Genomic DNA, 21,402 nt, shown 5'->3' with positions numbered 1-21,402 from the left:
TAATTTGAGATTAGGGTGGGATGATTTGGATCAAAGTTATTCATTTGTTAAAGTCCACACCTAAACCCAATTAAAAATCTGTTTAAAGACTTGCAAACTGATGTTCACAGACTGTCTCTCCACCCAATCCCACTGAACATAAGCTATTCTGTGGTACAAATGTTAGTCTCTAGATGTGCAAAGCAAAGTAAATAGACTTGACACTGTACTTGCAATGAAAACATCTTCTACAAGGTAATGACTCAGGGGGCCTGTATACAAATGCATATTAAACTTGTTGACTTTTATTTATGACAAGATGTTGAAAATCATTATGCAGTGTTACAAAATGCGAAAACGCTAAAGGGGTGTAAACATTTCTGCATGGCACTGTATATAGACTAAGAATAAGAATTTCTATATCGTCCTGAAATGGAGAAATCTTGGTGTGACAGTGGCAAACACACAGACAGTTACACAGAATATTTAGCGATGAGGAAAAAACAACAAAGAGTAGAAGAAAAAAAAAGCAACCCGGTATAATCTAAAGTTAGCTCTAAAGAAACACCAAGAGTAGAAGATAAGGGTAAATACCAACGTAAATATTGAACTAAGAAAAAAGATATTGACAGTGGAAAAACGTGCAGCCTATTTACAAAACGTGCAATAATACAATATGCAATATTCAGCATCCCTAGCTAAGGCGTATGCAAGTTACCTTAACATCTGGGAACGATGTCAACAACTGGATCAGAGCGATTAGTATGATGTATGTCGGTTGGGAGCAGCCGAGTTCTGACTTACTCCTTAAGTTAAATGTCTTTCTTACGCTTAAATGACTAATAAGTCACTTTGTGATGGAACAAATTATGTCTTGTAAGGGACCTTTGTTCCTTAAGCGACATTGGTGTATATGGCAGTTTAATTATTTTAACCTACCCACTATGAGGCCGGTATGGCCCTTGGCAGGGTCATATGGACATTTGCCCTTCCCATCCTCCAGAGCCGCCGTGTTGAGGGTAAAATCATCCGCTTTCTGCAAGCAAACACAAATTCACACACACACACACACACACACACACACACACACACACACACACACACACACAAAAAAACATGAGGAACACAGGTGGTTCATGGTCAGTTTGCATTATACGACCCCCATGACAGAGCTGGAAGCCTCGTCCGTCCAGTGCACGAACCCCCTCACCATGATGTCCTATCGCATCAGTGTAACATGCATGCAAACACTCATAGCCCACACAGCAGCGTTCACATTATCCAGCCGACCCCCCCCCTGTGTGTGCTACACTCCTCTTCTGTTGCATTTATTCTCATTTTGTCACACGCCGGCACGGGCCCCCCCCCCGGGTCATGTGTCAGGTTGACACCTGTCAGCCACCGCTTGCCATGAGTCCATCCAGAAAAACACACGCGCGCCCATGAATACTTACGATGTAATTGCATTTGGGCTGGAAGGCGTAGGTGCCGCAGGTGTAGAGGTGCGTGTGGTTGTAGCTCTGCAGGAAACGAATGTAGTTGAAGCACTCAGTCTGCGAAGGGAAGAGTCGAAGAAGGAGTGATTGGAATGGCGTTATCAAAGTTTAAAGTGCTTTAGGAGTCACTCTGTCATTTGGGAAGCCGAAGACATTCTCTCTTCCAGGACACTGCTTAACACTTCAATGAGAATGCCGTGGTGGCTGGAAATACATTTACAAACAATCTCCTATTCATCTTGCTCGTTTTTTTTTTTTTGTGTGTTAAATAACAAAAAGATGGAGGCAGCAGAAGCGTTTAGTGTCCCTTTGACTGCATCACTTAACAGACAACGCTTCTACAAATTATCTGAACAATCTAAAATGAAGAAGAAAGTCACAGACAGTTCCCGAGAATAATTAACGGAATAATTTATGCGGCTCGTTATGAGGAGTGCCCTTTAATGTCTGCACGGTGAGCGATGAAGAATGAAGCCCTTTGAATGGAAATGAAAACAGATGCTCAGAAATGATGCATACCAGCGGAATGAATAATTCAGTGCATCTAGTTGATGTTGTCTCTGCAACAGCCGGCCAGACAATTCGGCATGATACAGGAAAACTAGCAAATCTGCCCGCACTTGTCTCTTTGGGGCAAAACAATAATGTGCATAAAAGCCAGATTCTTATTTATTTATTTTTTTTTTTGTTTACATAAGTTTGCAGTGCCTTGCGCATTCATTCAGAAGTCTTAAGGGACACCAGAGTAGGGAGTGATTTTTATATGGAAAATCATTTCCTTTCCACTTCACCGTTATGTGCTACTTTGTGTTGATCTACAGTGACAGAATGTGCAAAAGTTGAAAGGGTGTGATTACTTTTGAAACTGTACCTGTGATTGCATTGGTCTCTAAAGGGAAATACTGAACACTAATTGCAAGTGCCGCCACAGCTTTTTGTTGTTTTCTTCCAGTTTGTGGAATTCAGCTAAACTCAAGCTGTGAATTTTCTGGGATTTTTGTGTATGCATCAGCTTCTAACAGCTACGTGATACAGTCCATGTGTTTCTTAAGCTCAATCTAAATTTATTCTACATGTATTTTTTAATCCTACTAGGAGCCAGTTTCAAAGAAATGTTGCTTCTGCTGTTCTATGCACTATTTTCCCTTTCCATGGAAAATCCCATCCAAAGTTGCTGTTGTGCATGCACTATAGTGAGTTACTATAAAATGTTAAGCAGAATTTCTTGCTCGTGGACAGCATAGAACCTAAGCTGCATGCTGTCCTAATGAAGGCTCCCATTGAGGCTTGAGGTGCAGACCTGACTCTGGAAACCTCACTGTGTCTTCTAATGTACCTCGGCTGATGGTTGAGAAGGAGAACAAACAAAAACAGTTTAATCCCAGAGTATTTCAGAGTGGTAGGATGTCCTCAGGTGACTCGTAACTTGACAGTGTATGGTTTCATATTTAAAGGATAGTTCTGAGTACATATCAAGCAGGTAGCATCTTAAATCCAGTAGAAGACGCTCTTAATCTCCTCCTTTAGAGTAAATCCAGATAAATTGGACCTGGAGGCTGAAGCTAATGGCTATTTAGGGAGGGTTCAAGACCAAAACTGACTAAACAACTTCATATTAAAACAACTCCAATGTCAAAAACATCATTTTGGTTTATGGAAACGGAAATTTTTGAATCTCAAATCAGTCGTCCTGTTTGAACAGGGCGGCTATTTACAGAGACGCCTGATGAGTTACACAGGAAATAGAGCTGGGAGATGGTACAACACTAATGATCTTCCTGTGTTAAACACGCACTGAGAAAAGAACAGTGACGGTCTCCAGCGAGGACTACTACTTAAAAGAACAGTGGGGTAGAGTAAAAACTGAAATACAGTTAACTTAAATCGCTATTTAATTTCCAACATTTTCAAACCCCTTTACTTTTACATCACAAAGTTCCTCTGAGAAGAAGGGCTTTACATGTTCCATTTTTAGGATTTGTTTCTGTCAGGAGGAATTTTGATGATGCACCTCCTTATAATTCCATTTCCTGTGTGAATAATTAGCATTTCTTTCAGTAAATAAGCACCCAACTGAAACATATCAACAGTTTTAAAAGTTTATAATATAGCGTTAGCATAAACTGCTATGATCCTTGACTGAGACTGGAGTTATTTATTTATTTTTTTTAGACTTTTTATACAGCAGACGTTCTGCACACACGAACAGCTAACCTGGAAAAAAATAGCCAAATCAAGCTTAGTCAGAAATATCTGATAATTATAATTATATTATAATTATTATTATTAGTCAGAATCAGAGTTATCAACTGCAGGGCAGATATTACTGCTTATAACCTTTAGACAAAACCTCTAAAAAATCCTAAACCATCCTTTTAACTATTGAAACATTACCTTAAATCTAATCCAAAATGTATTTTTTTTTATTTCTCACCGGCAGATATGCTAGCCATATTAAAACAACCAGCTACACGAAGCTGTGCGTGTGTTTTGAGTGAAGTCAGATCCTGTAGCGTTGGACTGCAGTGCTACCAAACCCTTCCTCACACTCTGCCTTTCGCAGAGAAGCGCTGCAATCTGCTTTTTGCTGCTGAAGACAAAAGACATGCTGAATTCAGGCGCTTTAAAAAAAAAAAGTTGCTGAGCCTGACCCTGTCTGAATGATAGACTTCTCTGTGTGCTAATGGAATGACTGGAAAGTTTCCAATTTGGAAACCCCTCGCAGACTTAACAAAATGTAATTAAGTGAACTGAGAAATGCTGCAGTTCAGTATAGACCCAAGCTATTATTTTCTGAGCAAGCAACGCGTTGCTCACCGGCAGATGAAACCATCTAAAGGAACTGCGGGAGCGTGTGAGTGAGGGTCCACTTTACCTGGTTGTTCTTCCCCTTGGCAACGCACTCCCTTTTCTTATCCTGCGGAGCCGGCCAGTCGATCTGGGGGGGGGGGGGAGACAGAGACAAATGTGATGGTTGTCGCCCTTTTACCTGTACATCAGTATGTGAGTTATATAGCACTGCATAAATGCTTGAAAAACAAATCTCTTCCTCAGTCTCTTATGAGATGCACTTTAAAACACATTACAGTAAAAAAGGGAAAAAAAAAAAAAAACAGAGACATCTTATGGCTCTGCCAATTCTCTACACAATTGCCCACCAGTTGCTGTAACTATAGCAACTAACCTAGACTCATGTTAGGACTGTAGTTCAACAAATATATCTCCCATATGTTTTACTTGTTGAAAGGATTAAAGTGTTTTACACAAATCTTTATGAACTAAATGTATCCACTGATAGTCCTGTGAAAGGGTTAGGACACTCCATTAAATATTCAGTACTTTATTAAGAAATATTCACACATGGCTATATATATTTTTTTTTCATCTCAGGAAAAGAAAGTGATTTAATTGCACTTAACAAACATAGCCACGTTTTACTCATAAACAAAACATGTACAAATACAATTTCTAACTGAGGAAAAAGTTAGGACACCCTGCCCTTTTAATGCTAGTTTTTTTGAGAAATAATAATAATCATCTTTACTGTCATTGTAACAAGCATTCCAATGAAATTTGTCCTCTCCATTTAACCCATCCCTGAGGGAGCAGTGGGCCGTCACAGTGTTTTAGCCCCACTTTTAGCTAAGATGACTTCAGTGAGATGCTTCTTGGAGGCATCTAACAGCCTGGTCTGAGGAAGGGTTGCCTCGCTTCTCACGTTTGGCTCTAAGTTGCTCTAAGAGGATTCTTCCATGTACAGCTTGTGTAAAGTCACCCCACAACAGAACGAGCTCAAGATCTAGGATTTTACACGGCCCATTTCTGCATTGCCCTTGCTTGATTTTTACTAATGGTCTCCGATTTTCCTCAAGCGCCATCAGACCTGTGGCCGAATTCATGGTGGAATCCATGATAGTGAGCTGGCCAGGTCCTCCTGCAGCAAAGCGTCCCCAAAACCCATCCTCCAGCTCTGTGCTTCACAGTTAGTACGAGGTTTAAAGGACATTTCTCCAGAAGTCCTGCTCTTTGACTCATCATCAGATGCTACAACTTTCCATCTGAACATCTGAGACAGCTTCTTTGATCTCACCCTGGTGTTCAGCCCGCACTTCACCAGCCAGGAGCACACCACACTAAATGTTGGAGGTCACACCTTCTTTTATGGTTTGTTGTATTTTTCACTACTGTTAAAATTAAAATAAAATAAAATAAAAGACTTCCCCATGCTGATCCACATACACTTAGGTCAATGAAATAATTCACAGACTGAGCTGCAGGTGGTGGAGGGTAAAAGCAGAAAAGTGTTACCGATGCGACTCATTCCATGGTTATGTTGTTTCTGTCTCTGGCTCCATTAAACACGCGGCTAGCAGTGAGTTCGACACTGTGAAAGCCTTACTGGGGGGATATATCTGATGATTAAACACTACAGCGCTCTGGAAGGATCAAAGTCAGACTGCAGAGAATATCATGGTGTGCTGCTGAAACATATGCAGGGAGAGATGTTAAAACCCATTTTTCCTCCGGAACACCTGGCCGAACTCGGCTGCGTGGACAAAGGTCAGAGGAATCTGATCGTGTTTCCTTAGACGTTTTACACACCATTAGCTCTAATTATAATGACTATTAAAGCCAGGGAGCTGCCGCAAACCTCCACTGGATGTAAACCGAGTGCAATCAAACAACGGACCTTTACAAAGCAATGTACTGGTAGATAAACCGCATCTTAAAATATAGAACGGTCATTAAGTGCTACAGTAACTATGGCTTTTAATGGTCTTGAAATAAAAATAAAACATAAAGCAGGCTGTTTGCCACAGCGACTGTTGTTGTAATCCACGGTTTAATTTCTTGTTTTTATAACCACATTTTAAATGAGTGTAGGTAAGGCAGGGCCTTGCAAAACTGGCCATGCCTCTTGAACATTTCACATTTTATGCTACTACCATAAACCCCTGATGTGTTTTATGGAGATTTTAGGCGATAGCCTTTTTGTGTGGGTTTCTACCAGCTTCGACCATCTAGAGACTGATATTTTTACCCGTTCGACTAAAAATAGCCCAAGCTCAGTTAGAAACAGATAGATTTTTTTGACTGGGACACATACAAATATGAACATACTTTTGTTTAAGTAATTCCACAGTAGTGCTGACTGCTTTTATAGGGACGCTGTCCTGCTGGAAGTTGAACCTCCGCCTCAATCTGAATTATTTCACAGCCTTTAAGAGTTGTTCTTGTAGGATTGAAGAACAGCATCCCACAGCATGATGCTGCCACCACTATGGCAGCAACGGGGCATGGTAATGGTATGTTCAGTGCGAGGCCAAAATGCTCCATTCTGTTCTTAGCACCCTCTTCCATATGTTTTCTGTGTCCCCTTAACAGCTTACCTTACACTAAAAAAGGGGAGGTATTGTGGCTTTCTTTAAAAATCACTTTCAATCAATACTATTCAATAAAAGCTGCTGAACGGGCAACAAGTATCTGACAACAGATTCTTCCACCAGAGCTGTGGATCTCTGCAACCCCTCCAGAGTTACAGGGGCTGCTTCTCTGATAACTGGCCTGTCAGTTTAGGTGGTACAACATGTCTTAGGTTGATTAGCGCCATACCCTTTTTCTTTTCAGAAAGCGTGCTCAGTGAGATATCTTGGGGTGGCTCAGGTTATTGGTTTGTAGCCTAACCCTGCTTCAAACCTCTCTGTAATCTTATCTCTGACCTGTCTGGTGGCCTACAGGATGCTGTTTGTTCACTATTGTTCTCCAACAAACCTCTAAGGCCTTCACAGACCATCTGGATTTATTCTGAGATTATATTACACACATGTGGAATCTAATTTCTCATGAGGTGACGACCGACAGTCTGGATTTGTGGGTCTTCTGAGCAAAGGGAGCCGGTTGACATTCAGTACACGGCAGACTCTTTAGATGCGTTTCGACTTCAAAAGAACTGCGTATCATTTTCCCGCCTACTCTGTTTTGCGCTAATTTGTTTTGGTCTAGAAGAAAGAAAACGCCAAGAAGTTTACGGCGGTAACGTTACAGAATGTGATAAAGTTTAAAGACCGTGAGTCATTCTGCGAGGCATTGGGAAAATGACCTCTTCCTCCCACGGCCCTTAAATCTAATTTAATTTCCAGAGAATCACTAAAAGCTGATGAGGTTCTAATTATCAAGACTAAAATCTAAACGAATCATTAGTTAGAAAATATCATGTCCAAGACCGGCGCTTTTAACTAATCTGATTAGGATTTTAATGAAGGAGCAGCTCTAAGCGTTTATTTTTACCTCTGATTTTGCTTCCATGGTTATTTTAATTAATAATAATAAAAAAAAAATGCACCCCACCCTGTTAACCACTCATGTCCACAGCCATGCTAAATATAACACCACGCTGTAGTAGGAGCACCAGGCGTCACACAGGAGGGGCTGTCATTGATGAGACACCGAAGCAAACGCTCATCACATTAGCGCTGGTGGCGCCGGCATTAATGCAGCCCCGACACATCCCCGTGTTTAGTTACACCTCAGCATATCCGCGATTAAAGTAGGTAAATGAAAAAAAAAAAAAAAAAAAAAAAACGACACGCAGAGCAAACATTTATTTTGGTAATGACCTCAGCGCTGTTACACGGCCACTTGGTTTAAGCATTTTCAAAGGCCTCCGCCTACGTCAGCACAAATAGCACAGGCAATGTTTAGCCCATTAGCATTTGAACCAAAATAGAAATCTGATTTGCAAGTTGCTCAGGCTGCGAGCTGAACTTCCTGGCATAGTGAAAAAAAGTAAAATAAATGTAATTAAATTCAAACAGAAATTTCATTAGCTATTCAAATTAAAAGCAGAGTAGCTATTGTAGTGTGTGTGTGTGTGTGTGTGTGCTTCTTAATGCTGGAACACTGGCAAACCGGTGCAGTTAGGTGCTGCAAAAACTATTAGGAACGATAAAATAATGGAGAGCTAAAATGGAGCCGACTGTCATCACGAGGACGATAACTGAATAATGGAGGGAGAAAATGCGCGGCGCGAACACAAGCAAAAGCTTTCTTGTTTACAAAAATTCTGAGGAAAACCTCCCCGGAGAATATCCAGGGAGGGAAGATGGTGATGAAAGTGATGGAGACAGAGAACGAGGGAGACAGCAAAGAAATAAAAAGAGAAAGCAGTTAGCGGAAAAGGAAGGAGGAGCAGGAGGGAGAGAATGATGGGGGGGGACGCGGCGACAGAAGGGGGTGGACTGTTTCCTCGGCCACGCTCAGACGTTGCGCCGTCTTCGCTCCTTCTCTCTCCGCTTTGACAACAGGTGGCCTTATCGTTACTGTAAGACTCGCAAAGCCTGACTCAAACCAGCCGCTGGCTTTGTTGTGTTGCCGCGGTGTGCTCAGGGCCTGTGTTATGTGTGCATCTAATAACTGCTCATTACAGCGGCAAATCAGATAGAAATCCCCAAACCGCTGTGGGCTGCTCACTACACCCTCATTGCACCGCTGCAACTCTATTGATTGCAACACAGACCAATTATTGAGGGAGCAAAGCAGAACCCGGCCGAGTCCCGGAGGGGCTCGCGTCTCTGCGTGTGCTGTGCGCAGCAGGTCAAGTCAAGGGTATTAATGGAGAGAAATAGGTCCTCCCACCCCCGCGATGCAGAAAAAGAGAAGAAACACGCACAGTGAAACAAGGGAAGTGGAGAAAGAAAACTGATTGAACGACTGCTTCCTAAAGTAAGAAACACGAGCCGAGCCTGGGGACGGGTATGTACCGGCGGAGGAGGTCCTGTTCGTTACCTCGTGTTCACACGGCAGCTTTTAGTGCTGACGGTAGAAAAGTACGGCATGAAATGGCTTCGCGCAGTAACTTTACCAGCATTACGCCTCACAGAGTGACAAAAAAACATGTGTAAAGTGAGTAAAAAAAAAAAAAACACTGGAAAGATTTTTCGATTAATCGTAAATCCTATTTTTTTACCTTGTTATATTTGTCCAGCTAGCAGGACTGACTGAAGGTGGGAAAATACTAAGTAAGAAGTAAAAACATCCATATGATATGAATTAGAAAATGCAATTGGAAGGTTTGTGGGTTTGATTCCAGTCTTGTCACATGTTGATGTACCCCTCGGCAAGGCACTTAACCCTAAGTTGCCTACCGAGCTGCATATCAGTGTATAAATGTGTGTGTGTGTTTGTAAGTGCGATTGGGTGAATGTGGCTCTAGTGTACAGTGCTTTGAGTGGTCAGTATGACTGGAAAAGTGCTTTATAAGTTCAGTCCATATACCATTTACTTGGGCAAGGCACTTCAACCAAATTGAGTGCTGGTGGTGGTCAGAGGGCCGATTTATAGCAGCCTCGCCTCTGTCAGTCTTCCCCAGGGCAGCTGTGGCTACTAACAGCTCACCACCATCAGGGTGTGAATGTGTGAATGACTGATTGTAGTATAAAGCGCTTTGCGGTCGTTGGACTAGTTAAAGCGCTGTACAAGTACTAGCCATTTACCATTCCTCCACTTCTGTCATGATTTTCAGTTTGTGGTTCCTGTCTAATCATTGGGGAAAAACTACATAAATTAAAATGGTGTGATTATTTTGAGTAGTGATAGATTGCATAGCATTCACAAAAAAATCCCCATACTTTATAACAACTTTGGTAGTTTGGTAAAAAAAAGTGTGAGAAAATCCTGGGAAATTAATAACAATATGATTTTCCTTTTTTGGGAAATAAAATTTTTTGTTTTTAACCCGACATACAAATTCTTGGTGTAATTTAAAAGGTCTTTTAATTATCTATTACATGTATTCATTCATTTATTTTGATATACAGCTCTTGGAAAACATACATACTAATAGCTAAACAAGCCAAGAGTTATCCTTTGAAACCAGTTAAAAGTTGAAAATTCTCTAAATCAGTTTTGGCAACAAGTGTAGATGGATCTCTATAAGATGAAATATAAATCTCATAAGTTTTCAATGATGTTTTTTCTCCTCTTCTAAAGACACAAGGGCTACAAAGCTAAATGTCTAAAACAAGAACCTGTTTCTGCACTTGGAAACGCCTTCAGCTAACAGCATGTGGGGTTAAAGTCATTCCGTATTTCATCCCATCTGGAGGTATTTTCTGAAGTTATTTGCTCGGTATTAAGCTTTTTCAAGGATTGCAGCGTTAACAAATTAAATCAGACCAACAAACAATTCAACATCTAGTGTGGGCGCTCTGAAACGTCCTCAAATCCAAAAGAGTAAAAGAAAAAAGACTTCAAAGGAAGGCCACTCTGCGTGTTAATAGGGAGCAAAACAAAAGTGTGAAAAGGAAGAGGGTGTTTTATGTTCTCCCATTTTCCTTATCCAAGAACCTTTAAATGTTGTGCTGTAATTCTATTAAAACTGGTGTCCTAATTAAATCTAGAATGAACGTTTATCTCTGCAGCAAAGCCCTGTGAATTATGCTTTTGTTCCTGAACTGCCCGTCAAGACTCCCCCGTGACAAGAAATGTCACCTTATCATTTAATTTGTGGCATTGCTACAAAGATATTTCCGAATTATTTGCAGACAGCCAGGTGGTAATTATTTGTCTTTCTTTACTAGGAATGCTTCACTGTATACAGTCAGCTTCGCCATGCTTTGACTCCATTCAGATCAGCCTTTCGAGTGCATATGTGTGTTTACGTGTGCGTTACCTGCGGCCGGAGCTGCCTGCTGATGTCGTTAGGGTCCAGGGCGAACAGCGCTTCACGGGCTCCGACGTACAGAACCCTCTCGTGGTCAGACAGAGTCAGCATGCTGTAGTTGAACACTCCCTGAATGCTGAACCTTGCCATGCTGTCCAGCCCATCTGGATGAAGACACAGAGATGCATCGTTAGGTTACACCTCCGACGATGTAATCCCCCTTCGGCTGACCCGACTGGAGTTGGCGCGAGAGGAACATTTACGCCTCGCTTGTCGAATTCTGTTTATGTTTCAGCCTTTTAGTAAATGTTTCAGCCTTTTAGTAAATAGCTCAGTGTCATACATTAAGTTTATCTCCTCCTCATCTCCTGTTGGAAAACTAATGGTGTGCACTTCACATTTTTTTTTCAAATACACTTCCAAACGGTTCCTGCATGCGGCAGGTATTGCACACTGGCCGGATAATCTGTTGAAGAACCCCAGCCAGATCAGTTATGCAGCCTATTTCAAACATTTGAGGCTCGAAGCACTGAAAATCAATTGGTTATTTCTTGAACTGAAAAGCCTGCTGGCTTTAGGCTGTTGGGCCAGAAGCTGGGCAGTTTGCATCGGGTCTAAAATTGGGATTCAGTTGGTTGGATTAGATAGGAGGCTGGAAGGAGCCTCATCATTCGTTTCAAAAGGTCAGGTCGACTTCGCTAAACCTGTTCCACAGGATGAAATAAGAAATGTTAGGATTGTTAAATTATTCTTTAAGACAAAGCATAAAATAATGCAATATTATTATCAGTGGATGGCGTTTAAGAATTTAGCTCACCAGTTTGTACACTTAAAACTAACATCAGGCTGCCGTATGCTACATAAGTAGTTAGCATAAACTGCAGCTATGTCTAACATTTTGGCCAATTATAGGTCAGAAAGTTAATATATAAAGCACATATTTTATGCAGTACAAAACACTAAGTATGAATTTATGTGATCTAAATCCCTCTCGTTGTCAATAACTGTTTTTACACAACTTGAGGATGACTATTGTTTTTAAACTGATAATCTGTATTTCTGTATATATATCTGTAATTCAGGTGAACCAGTGGCAAAGCGAGAGGAGAAATGGAAGTACACAAATTCACACAAAGTTAAAAAAAAGATATAAATGTACAAGAGATTGTGCAACAAGGGCAAACTTTTACAACACAAGAAAACATGCAGTTATTAAAAATTGGATTCCCAAATTGAAAGAAATGCGCAGCTGAAGAGAGTAGTTGTATGTGTTCATCATGCGTATGCATATCTGTGCATTAAAAAACAACAATGACACAGACTATTTAGAAGAAATTAAAATAATGTGCAAACAGCAGCAGGAATGTAAACTCTTATTGAGTTCACTGGGAGCAGAGATGGTTATAAAGACAGCTACAAAAACAGCTGCTGGGAGGAAGGATCTGCGATTGCGCTCCTTAGTGCACCGAAGATGTATCTGCCCGTCAGCGAAAGAGCTCTCCACCTCTGCAACAGCTTCATGCAGTGACACTGCCCAAGAGGGATGAAATAAAACCCATTTAAACCCAAATGTTACTTTAAAAATCCAGGTTTTGGGGTAAACTGTTTAAAACACTCTCTGCCTCACTTTGGCCCATTAGAGCAGTAACTCAGTATGCTGGGTCAAACCCATTGCCCAGCCCAGCTGTGTTAAATGAACCCAAGCCTTTATCTAACCCCAAACTTGTTTAGCAAAAATAACTCAACTGATGCTTATTTATAAACCAACCAGTTTATAAGAGTGTTAAATCTGTGCCTTTTAATCTTTTTGGTTTAACTTTGCAGTTTTGGTTGTTCTCTCGACTCAAACTGATAGACAAGATAACATGTCAGCTAAATGTCTGTGGGGTGAATGGTTCAGCAAACCAACTTCGTTAACTAAGCCAGCCTGAAACCACACCGACGACAAGCTGCTTATAAATGAAACAAGAGCTTTTGAAAATGAAATAAACAACAAAAGGGTTAGGGTTCTGTTTTGTGGACAAAGCTTGGTCTCAGGTGAGCGTGATCTGAGCTGAAGTTACACAGTGATACCATGGAGTTTAAGATACAATGACAAGTCCCATTTTTGCTTTGGGAAACAGTGGTAAACCATCCACAAGACAAACAACATCCCTAAACAAACTGGAGTGGTCTCAGAGGGTAGGGCACGGGAGCCAATATGGAGCAGAGGAAAAAATACAACCAACGTTTGACTGAGCCAGCTGTCGACTAGCTTTTTTGTCACCTTCCCATCTGGAAAACAAGACCCCCCCCCCTCCCCTCTAGCAAGAGTGCCTTGCAGAAATACCTCGAACCTTGAATTTTAAACATTTTGTCACTTTAGAACCACAGGCCTTAGTGTATTTTATGGGGATTTTAAGTGATAAACTTATGTAGTACACAATTGTGAAACGGAAAAGAATACATAACTTTGTTTTTTTTAAGAAAAACAATCTGGAAAATTTGACATACATTTGCATTCAGCCTACTTGCACACAACTCTGTAAAATCATCCTTTTGGTGTTCATTAGCTTTACACATTTAGAGACTATTTTTGTGTGCCAATTCTTATTTGCAAAATAATGTGAATAGTTTTTTTTTACATCATGAATGTGGATTTAGGGGTGGACTCTGCGTCTCTGGCCTCCCTGTCCCTGCTATATAAAAGCATTCCCACAGCATGACACTACCACCACCATGTTTACTCATGAGATCAGTGGCGATAAGCAGATTTAGTTTTTGATCACATTATTAAGTCTGTTCAGTTATGTTTTTGTTTTTTTCTGACAAGGGCTTAGTCCAAGGCTGCAATTTGACATTTTGAAAAGTATTATGGGGTGTGAATACTTTTGCTAAGCATTGCATATCTGGAAATAACATCTTAACACTGAAATTTCCGGTGGAGCCTTGTGAATTATTGCAATAAAACCTCAACACCCCATAACTGGAGTTATTTAACAACACTTCTTATCTGCAGCGCTTCGGGGCTTCTGGTAAATGACTCTTGCAGGATGGAGTCCTGCATGGAAAGTTTCTAACGTTCTGTGTTTACTTTAAAAACTCGGAGTACGAGTCTGTCTTCAGGGCAAGTCTGAGGAGTTCCAGATCTTTAGTTCAGGAGCGCGATAAGGTGCTCATGTGTTTGGAAAGGCCGTGCAAATAAACAAGACGCAAAGATACTCTCTCAGAGCAGCTCTTGTTTTAATGAAGAGTGCAGTGGTCTGTAGCATTTCAGCTGTCAGTAATGGGTCTGAAAGCATAGCTCTTCACAACCCAGGGCTTTTAAAGTCAATACATATTGATGAACGGAGAAGATATCACCATGGAAAAAGTGCACAATCTGCAAAACAGCTTTTTTTTTTTACTTTAATACAAACTAACTTTCAATAGCTTCAATAAGCCAAAGCTTTAATGCGTTGTAAAGGCAAGCCTGTTATCGAGCCACATGCCAAAACGTGCACACTCACACGCTTGTTCAATAAAGGTTCCATTAAGACTAGTAATTTCCATATTAAGAAAATCGACTACACTTGTACTAGAAAACAACATAAATTGTGCTTTGCCTAAATTAAATGCAGCTTTTAGAGTAGAGACTGTTAAAACTCAGCACAGCACCATTTACAAAGCACCCCCCCCCCCTTCCCCCGCCCAAATGGAAAAGGAGCAGCCTAATCCAGGCTCTATGCAGCGTCTAAAGACAACAACACGTGGATTTGTTGGACCTGGAGGCATTGTTGCACCAAGAAAATGAGATCCAAGTGACAACGTGGACAGAATGCAGAGGATGAGAGCGCTGATAAATGCTCGCTAATAACAGCTTTAAATCTGCACCGGTGATTAGACTGTCCATTGTCTTGCCGGCACATCCCCATGCGGGTTGCTTTTACTATTTTCAGGCTATCCCTTCAGTAAAAAAAACAACAACACCAACTCTATGTTAGCCTCCCTGTAAAGCCTGTTATTGTTTGGACAAAAATAAAATCATTTTATGGTTGTTGTTTTTTTTTCTGGGTCGGAATGATCAGAGAATGTTCTTTCCATAATCCCTTCTGCATGACTCAAAACACAACACAGACAAAAAATAAATAAATAAATAAAAATAAAGCTGAGGTTCTTATGTCAAAATATTGAAAAGATGCACCCGCTGCTTCAGCATCCATCCAAAACACACATCCTCGTTTTAAATGCTTACTGAGGACCGTGCCTTGACATCCATTCATTTTTAACCCCTTTCTATGGCCCAACCCTACCCCTAACCTTTACCAGTGCATACCTAACCCTGACCTAAACCTAATTAACACCTTAGTCTTATACCTAACCCATAGCCCAAAACGGTCAGGACCTCAAATAGGTATATACACACACAGACACACACACACGCACAAACACAACATTCTGATGCCCTTATTAGCATACAGAGAGACTAGGGTGGCATAGAAGAAGAGAAAGAAAGAGGGCGATGCCAGAGAAAAGGAGAACAGGGACAGGGTGTAGTTGCCATTCTTCACACTTGCGGTTGCTTGTAGAGCAATGTCACCTTGTTTTCCTCCTCGCTCCCGATCCCACGTTATCTCGGTGGAAAGAATACATGCAAAAACAACGAGGACAATGGCGAAAGGCACGCGTGCACATAACGGTGTCTCCTACACTGGATGGGCATCTTTGTGCAGATTTTTCCGCTTTTATTTTTGCAGCTGGAAATAGCAGCTGAAATCCAGGCAGGGAGAGGCGGGAACCGGTGTGATTTACTGTGTGACTAAGTGATCATGTGACCGAGTGGCCTAGTTGGGAACGAAATAGTCTTTAAACGCACGGAGAAGGCTGTTTTGGATGAACGAGGGTTTGCGTTTGTCTAAGTGTGCGCATATCTGTGGGAACAAAAAGAAAGCGAGATGGAACATACTGGAAGAAAGCTGTAAACAGAACAATTCCTCTCTTTACGCACACTTTGCTGCTTCAAGATATCAAAGCTTTTTTTTCCCCCCCTCCACACACAATAAGCATTTCATTTAAACGCAGTAAATGGGAGCGGATTTAGTTTGTTGCTTTGAAACTGGATATCGGTTTAATTAGGAGTCATTTTAGGCAAAAACAAGAATTGTTTTCAGGACTGTGAATGCGGTGACATTCCACAGGGTACAAACAAACTAATGAGATCTCTAAACTGGAACATAATACTGGGACATGTAAAAGGCTCTCACAAACCTGTCCCAACCACCAGTGGTTACTGCATTAATGACCATAAAACTCCGCTGGGCGAGCCCCTTCTCCTGCAGCAGACACCTGTTGCTGTTTTTTCACTGTTTTAAGGTTTCATAAATTAAAATTAAAATCTACAATCGTTAACTAGTTCAGCCCATGCTTGCTTTAAATCCCAAGTGTTTTTAAACCCAAAAAGGAATATACACAATCAAAATAAAGGCATCAAGAATGTCAAAGTTTGCATTCTTTTTGCTTACAGACACGTAAGGAGCAGAAAAATCACTTCTTTGATGTTGGCGCTGCTCGCTAATGGAAAGGTGCCCTGGGTGTGGAGTCCTAATGTCCATAATGGAACAGATTGTCAGACCTCAACATCCTGACCAGAGGTACAAGCTAAATGTTTATCCACAAGTGTGATTGCTTTATCAGCCGGTGGAACAGTTGAGACACGTTGCTCTAAATGTATTTTTTCTAATTAGAAAAACAATGGTGCTCATGAGTGTAATGGTAATTTAAGACCAAAAAAGGATGGGAAATAACTCAGAACAGATACTGGTGTGTCTGTATACATTTTCACATTTTAGGTATTTACAGTCATGTATGGTTTGATAATTGTTGATTTCACTGAGTTCTTTTTCTTTTTTTACATGATCAGAAACTGATATCAGAGACTGATGGGTTAAAAAAAGGGCAATAAAGCAAAGCTGCATCATGAATGAGATCACTTGTAATTATTAAAGCTTATCTTACCTTTCCGTGTAAGTAGGCATGCCTAAACCTACATTTACACATGCCCAAACATTAACAAACAACCTGCATTTTGTGAAAGATAGAGTCCTGTAAGCGACACACACCCTTTTCCACTCCTAATGTCTGCCTGACCATCTGAGGATGGAGATGAAGGCTCCATCCGAATATATAAAAACAGCTTTTAGCTCCTGCTCCTTGACCTTCCACAGGGTCAACAAAGAGAACTCTTTCGTGAGGAGGAAAGGAGCTTCGGACTGCGGTGCCAAATTTGGAACACCTTTAACTCTGACGTCATTACGCGTATGGACGATGAGAGTCAAATCCAGGCCTACAGCCTTCCAAAAATGAACAACAAAGTGGACGATCTCTTCACCCCAGACATTTTTGTTGATTTCCGTGAGGGGGCTGTGCTGATACGTCATGTCACACAAAGGATTGTGGGATACCTTAAGGCTTCTTAGTGCCGGCATGGGATGCTGCGGGGTTCCTAGGCAAAGCTAGCTGTGGAAGGGAGCATACAGGCTACTTTTCCTACCTCCTTCTTTACTGACTGCACTATTCAGACAGCACTTATCAAGGCGACTGCTGACGCACTTCCGCTTTGGCTAAAGAGTCCTTGCTGTAAAAGGGTGTTCGGATTAATCCATAATGCTCTACACAGTCTAGTAGTGCTCCCCAGCGGCCAACTAAAGAGTAGCCTTTGAGAATGAGAAAGTAGGTCAGACTGCTCGGATGTTGGAGCCACTTTAATCTTTCAGCATGCTGAGATGACTGACTGACTGTACCGATTGAGAGTTTGCTTACTGTATCATGAAATTAGATAACACTATTATGGGATCATTGCTGTGACATTTGAGCAGCACTTCATTAAACTGAGTAGCCATGGTGCATACGGGTTACATATGGAAAATAAATCTCAGTGTTCAGTTGCAGTGGTCATGCCCTGGTACTTTTTAGAGATGCCAAAAAAACAACAACAACCTGATGTTTAAATTTGGGATTAAAGCTCCATGTTTTCATATGCAGCTGAAACATGTGCAATAGTGTGACCAGGGGACAAACTTGGAACAAAGCAAGTCAGTGAGCAAAAAGTTAACTGCATCAGATCAAAGAGCGAAATTACTTCGTTTTCTTCAAAGGTTCAGTCGCTTTTGCGTGCCAATGTAATCTTGACCTGCATCTCAAACAAACACTTTTATGCACAGTGGCAAAATAGAAGAAGATTGGAAACACCCAGTACAGCTTAAATAAGTAGATGTGCCCAGACTTTCGACTGGTACTGTATATATTGAGCGAAATGTGCCGTGACATACTCGCAAAACGGTCTATCTGGAGCACCAAGACTAAACAATCCTCCTAATCTGGACAAGTTCGGGTTTAATTAAAACCAAAGAGTTACCGAGGAGTGGAAGGAGAGAGTCAGAGGAGGGGACGGACTGAGAAGCCAAAGGAAGGAAGGGGGATAAGTACCCAAGTCATCTTATTATCTGAAGAGCGCCGTCGTATAAACATCGGAGGGCATGTGCGGATGAGGAAGCAAGATGAGAGCGAGTGAAGAGAGAGGCAACATCCTCAGGGGAGAACTGAGCACATCTGCAGTGCTTCACTCATCCACGCGAAAAAAAAAAAAAAAAAAAAGAAGCCCCAGAGATGCAGCGCAGAGGCACACACATCCACAGAAAATGTCACATGTGCACGTGTATGCTACCGCTGAAGGTGCACAGCTCGTCTGTAAGCTAGGAACCACATTGCACATGCACACTTTGCGTGCAGCCCTCCATTGCTCTCCAGGGAACCTGCTTGGTGACTTCTACATCTCGCCACCAGGTCTGAGAAGGAAGTTCGGCTCTGAGTGGATTTTTTATTTTTTTTTGAAAGCGATCAGATCAGCTCCGTCATTAAAAAGCAACGCACGCAGACACGCTCACCATCTGCCACCACATTGTGTCAGCTTGAGGCTACGCGATGTGTGTGCGTGTGCGTGCAAGAGGCCGTAATCTGCGTGAGTGTGAGTTTGTCGACTTAACTGGACCGGCCACAGCTGTAGGTCATCAGAGTTTGTGTGCAGGGTCACACAAGCATGTGTGTTTTTCACTGTGTGAGCACTGAATGAAAACAGCGATGGGACTTTAACAGAAACCAGCCTTTGTTCTGATTAGTGATCAAGCACAAGTGAAAACCCACAAAAAAAAAAAAAAAAACACACAACACACTGAGATCAATGGAATCAAAACACGAATGAGGTATTTTAGCGAGGCAGCTCACAAAGCATCTGTCCTTGCGTCGGATTCATTGAATAATCAGCCTTGTATTTATTGTGGCACAGACGTTTAAACACAGCTAGTTCCAACTAGGAGTGCTCCGAGAATTTTTTATTTCTTGAAGGACACAGCGAGTGAACGTCCACCAGCGGTTTGGGTTAAATTACTAGGCCTTTGATGCTTTGACAAAACTCTCTGAGGAGAACAGAAGAAAAGAGAAGGGATAAATAAAAGAGAGGCATAGGAAATCAAGGGCGACCGTATGGGGGATTTGAAAAGTCCAACAGATGATGAAGGAAACAAAGAGGGCAAACACAGACAGCCAAAATGAAAAAAGAGAATGCCAAACACAGAAGAAGTCAGACAGGCTTGACCAGGGTCAGAACCACGGGCCACAGGGATGATCTAAGATAAGTGGAGCACGAAACCCTTTATCTGCCTAACATTTGCTCTACGCGTGTGTGGAACATGGCTAAAAGAATACAAACCAATAAAAATGCAATAAAATGCAGACAAAAAGACGTGACGATATGCACATGCACTGATAATTTATCAGGGCATAATTTATCTAAATACATGTATATCAGTGACAAACAGGTATTCTCACAAAGGTAGCCCTTGCCAATAGGTAATTTACAATGATCACATTCGACAACATACTGTATGTATAGATGGACTAAATGCCCAACAAAGGATACACTTGTGTCACAGGGATTCGTTCTCTGCAAAGATAATTATAAGTCATTTTGAGATGCTTTTTTTATCGACTTTAGCGAATAAACCTAAATCTGTCATTGCTTACTGTATAAAAACAGGGATCAGAGCCATTAGCGGATTAAAAAAAACAACTTAAACACCATAAACAGTCTCGTTAACTTCTAAGACATACCCAAAAAAACCCTATTTCATATCAGCGTCACAGCCGTATTCAGGGAGCCGAACATCCATTAAAGCTGCTGTAGGTAAATTTGTAAATAATTTTTTTTTTTTTTTTTTTACATATTTGTTAAAACTGTCACTAAGTCCTGACAGTGAAGTATGAGACGGATAAAAATCAAGCAACACTGGCTCCTCCCAGCGGTCCTACTGCCATCTGCAGAAATACACCGCTCCCGGTCAGAAACAACCAATCAGAGCCAGGAGGAACGTCATGGCAGTGTCAATTACTCTCGCCTACTCGCTGCTCGCCTCCAAACAGGGCGTACCGTCATTTAGGCTGAAGGTTGCCGGTGTGCAGCAGCTGTGCCACTGGTGGAGAAACAACCTGACGTCACAGGGAAACTGCAAATTTCTCGAGTGGCACCTTCTCAGAAAACAAGGCAAACAAGGAAGACTGCTGATGCAAAGTAAGCTAAAAAGAAAGGATTAGACCGCTGTGGGGGAGGAGCTGTGGAAGGAGGGCTGTGGCGCAGCAGAGAGCAAAGTGGAGGGTCATACAATGTGTGCTTGTTCAAATTTTCTGGCTAAGCTCACGGTTTTCTTAGAACTCCCTACTGCTGTTTAAGTAATAGAATTTCTCTGTATCTGGTACTTAAAAGAGGCGCTGCATATTATATCTGTATGGAATGCACTTTGTTTTGTATTTCTAAAGCCAGCTTCACACTTACTATGTTCCTTGTGTGCTCTGTCCGTTCACTGAAAAATGTGCCGCGCAGGAATCCAAACTGGATCCTTTCCTGCATCCAGACAGCCCCGCCCCCCTCCCTCCTTTATTTTGAAATATCACCGGCTCCGCTTTACACTTCCTGTGTCTGACTTCCTGTCTAGCTCATCTGGTTTTCAGAAAATGTCAGATTTCGCTCCGTCTTCCGTCACAAATCGACTCGATCCGTAAAGACAACGGAGGAGGGTTCTCTGTCATGCTGTAGTTCTCCCATGCTGCCGGGAAATGCCCCATTGACTAGAATGGCTTTCATTTGTGACGCAACGGACAACGCACGGATGAAGGAGAATGTGTGAATGAGGGGTCAGAGTCTGCAAATTTTATCTATAGATGATGACAACATGGGTGAGCTGTGGCTCATAGGAGATT

At 41.6% G+C, this 21,402-nt stretch overlaps 1 protein-coding gene across 1 annotated transcript in view; it reads right to left on the bottom strand.

The window, feature by feature from the left end:
• The window catches only part of LOC105936275 (sema domain, immunoglobulin domain (Ig), transmembrane domain (TM) and short cytoplasmic domain, (semaphorin) 4C), a gene marked incomplete in the record, with an annotated part of 144,596 nt that overhangs the window by 28,835 nt on the left and 94,359 nt on the right, over window positions 1–21,402 (bottom strand). The window contains 4 exon segments of the mRNA XM_036144615.1: window positions 919–1,015; window positions 1,434–1,532; window positions 4,351–4,413; window positions 11,146–11,300. Of these exon segments, the coding sequence (XP_036000508.1) occupies window positions 919–1,015; window positions 1,434–1,532; window positions 4,351–4,413; window positions 11,146–11,300 (414 nt within the window).

This window comes from Fundulus heteroclitus, chromosome 12, assembly GCF_011125445.2.
Source record: "Fundulus heteroclitus isolate FHET01 chromosome 12, MU-UCD_Fhet_4.1, whole genome shotgun sequence".
Taxonomy (NCBI): domain Eukaryota; kingdom Metazoa; phylum Chordata; class Actinopteri; order Cyprinodontiformes; family Fundulidae; genus Fundulus; species Fundulus heteroclitus.
This window is presented reverse-complemented; position numbering and strand designations above follow the sequence as displayed.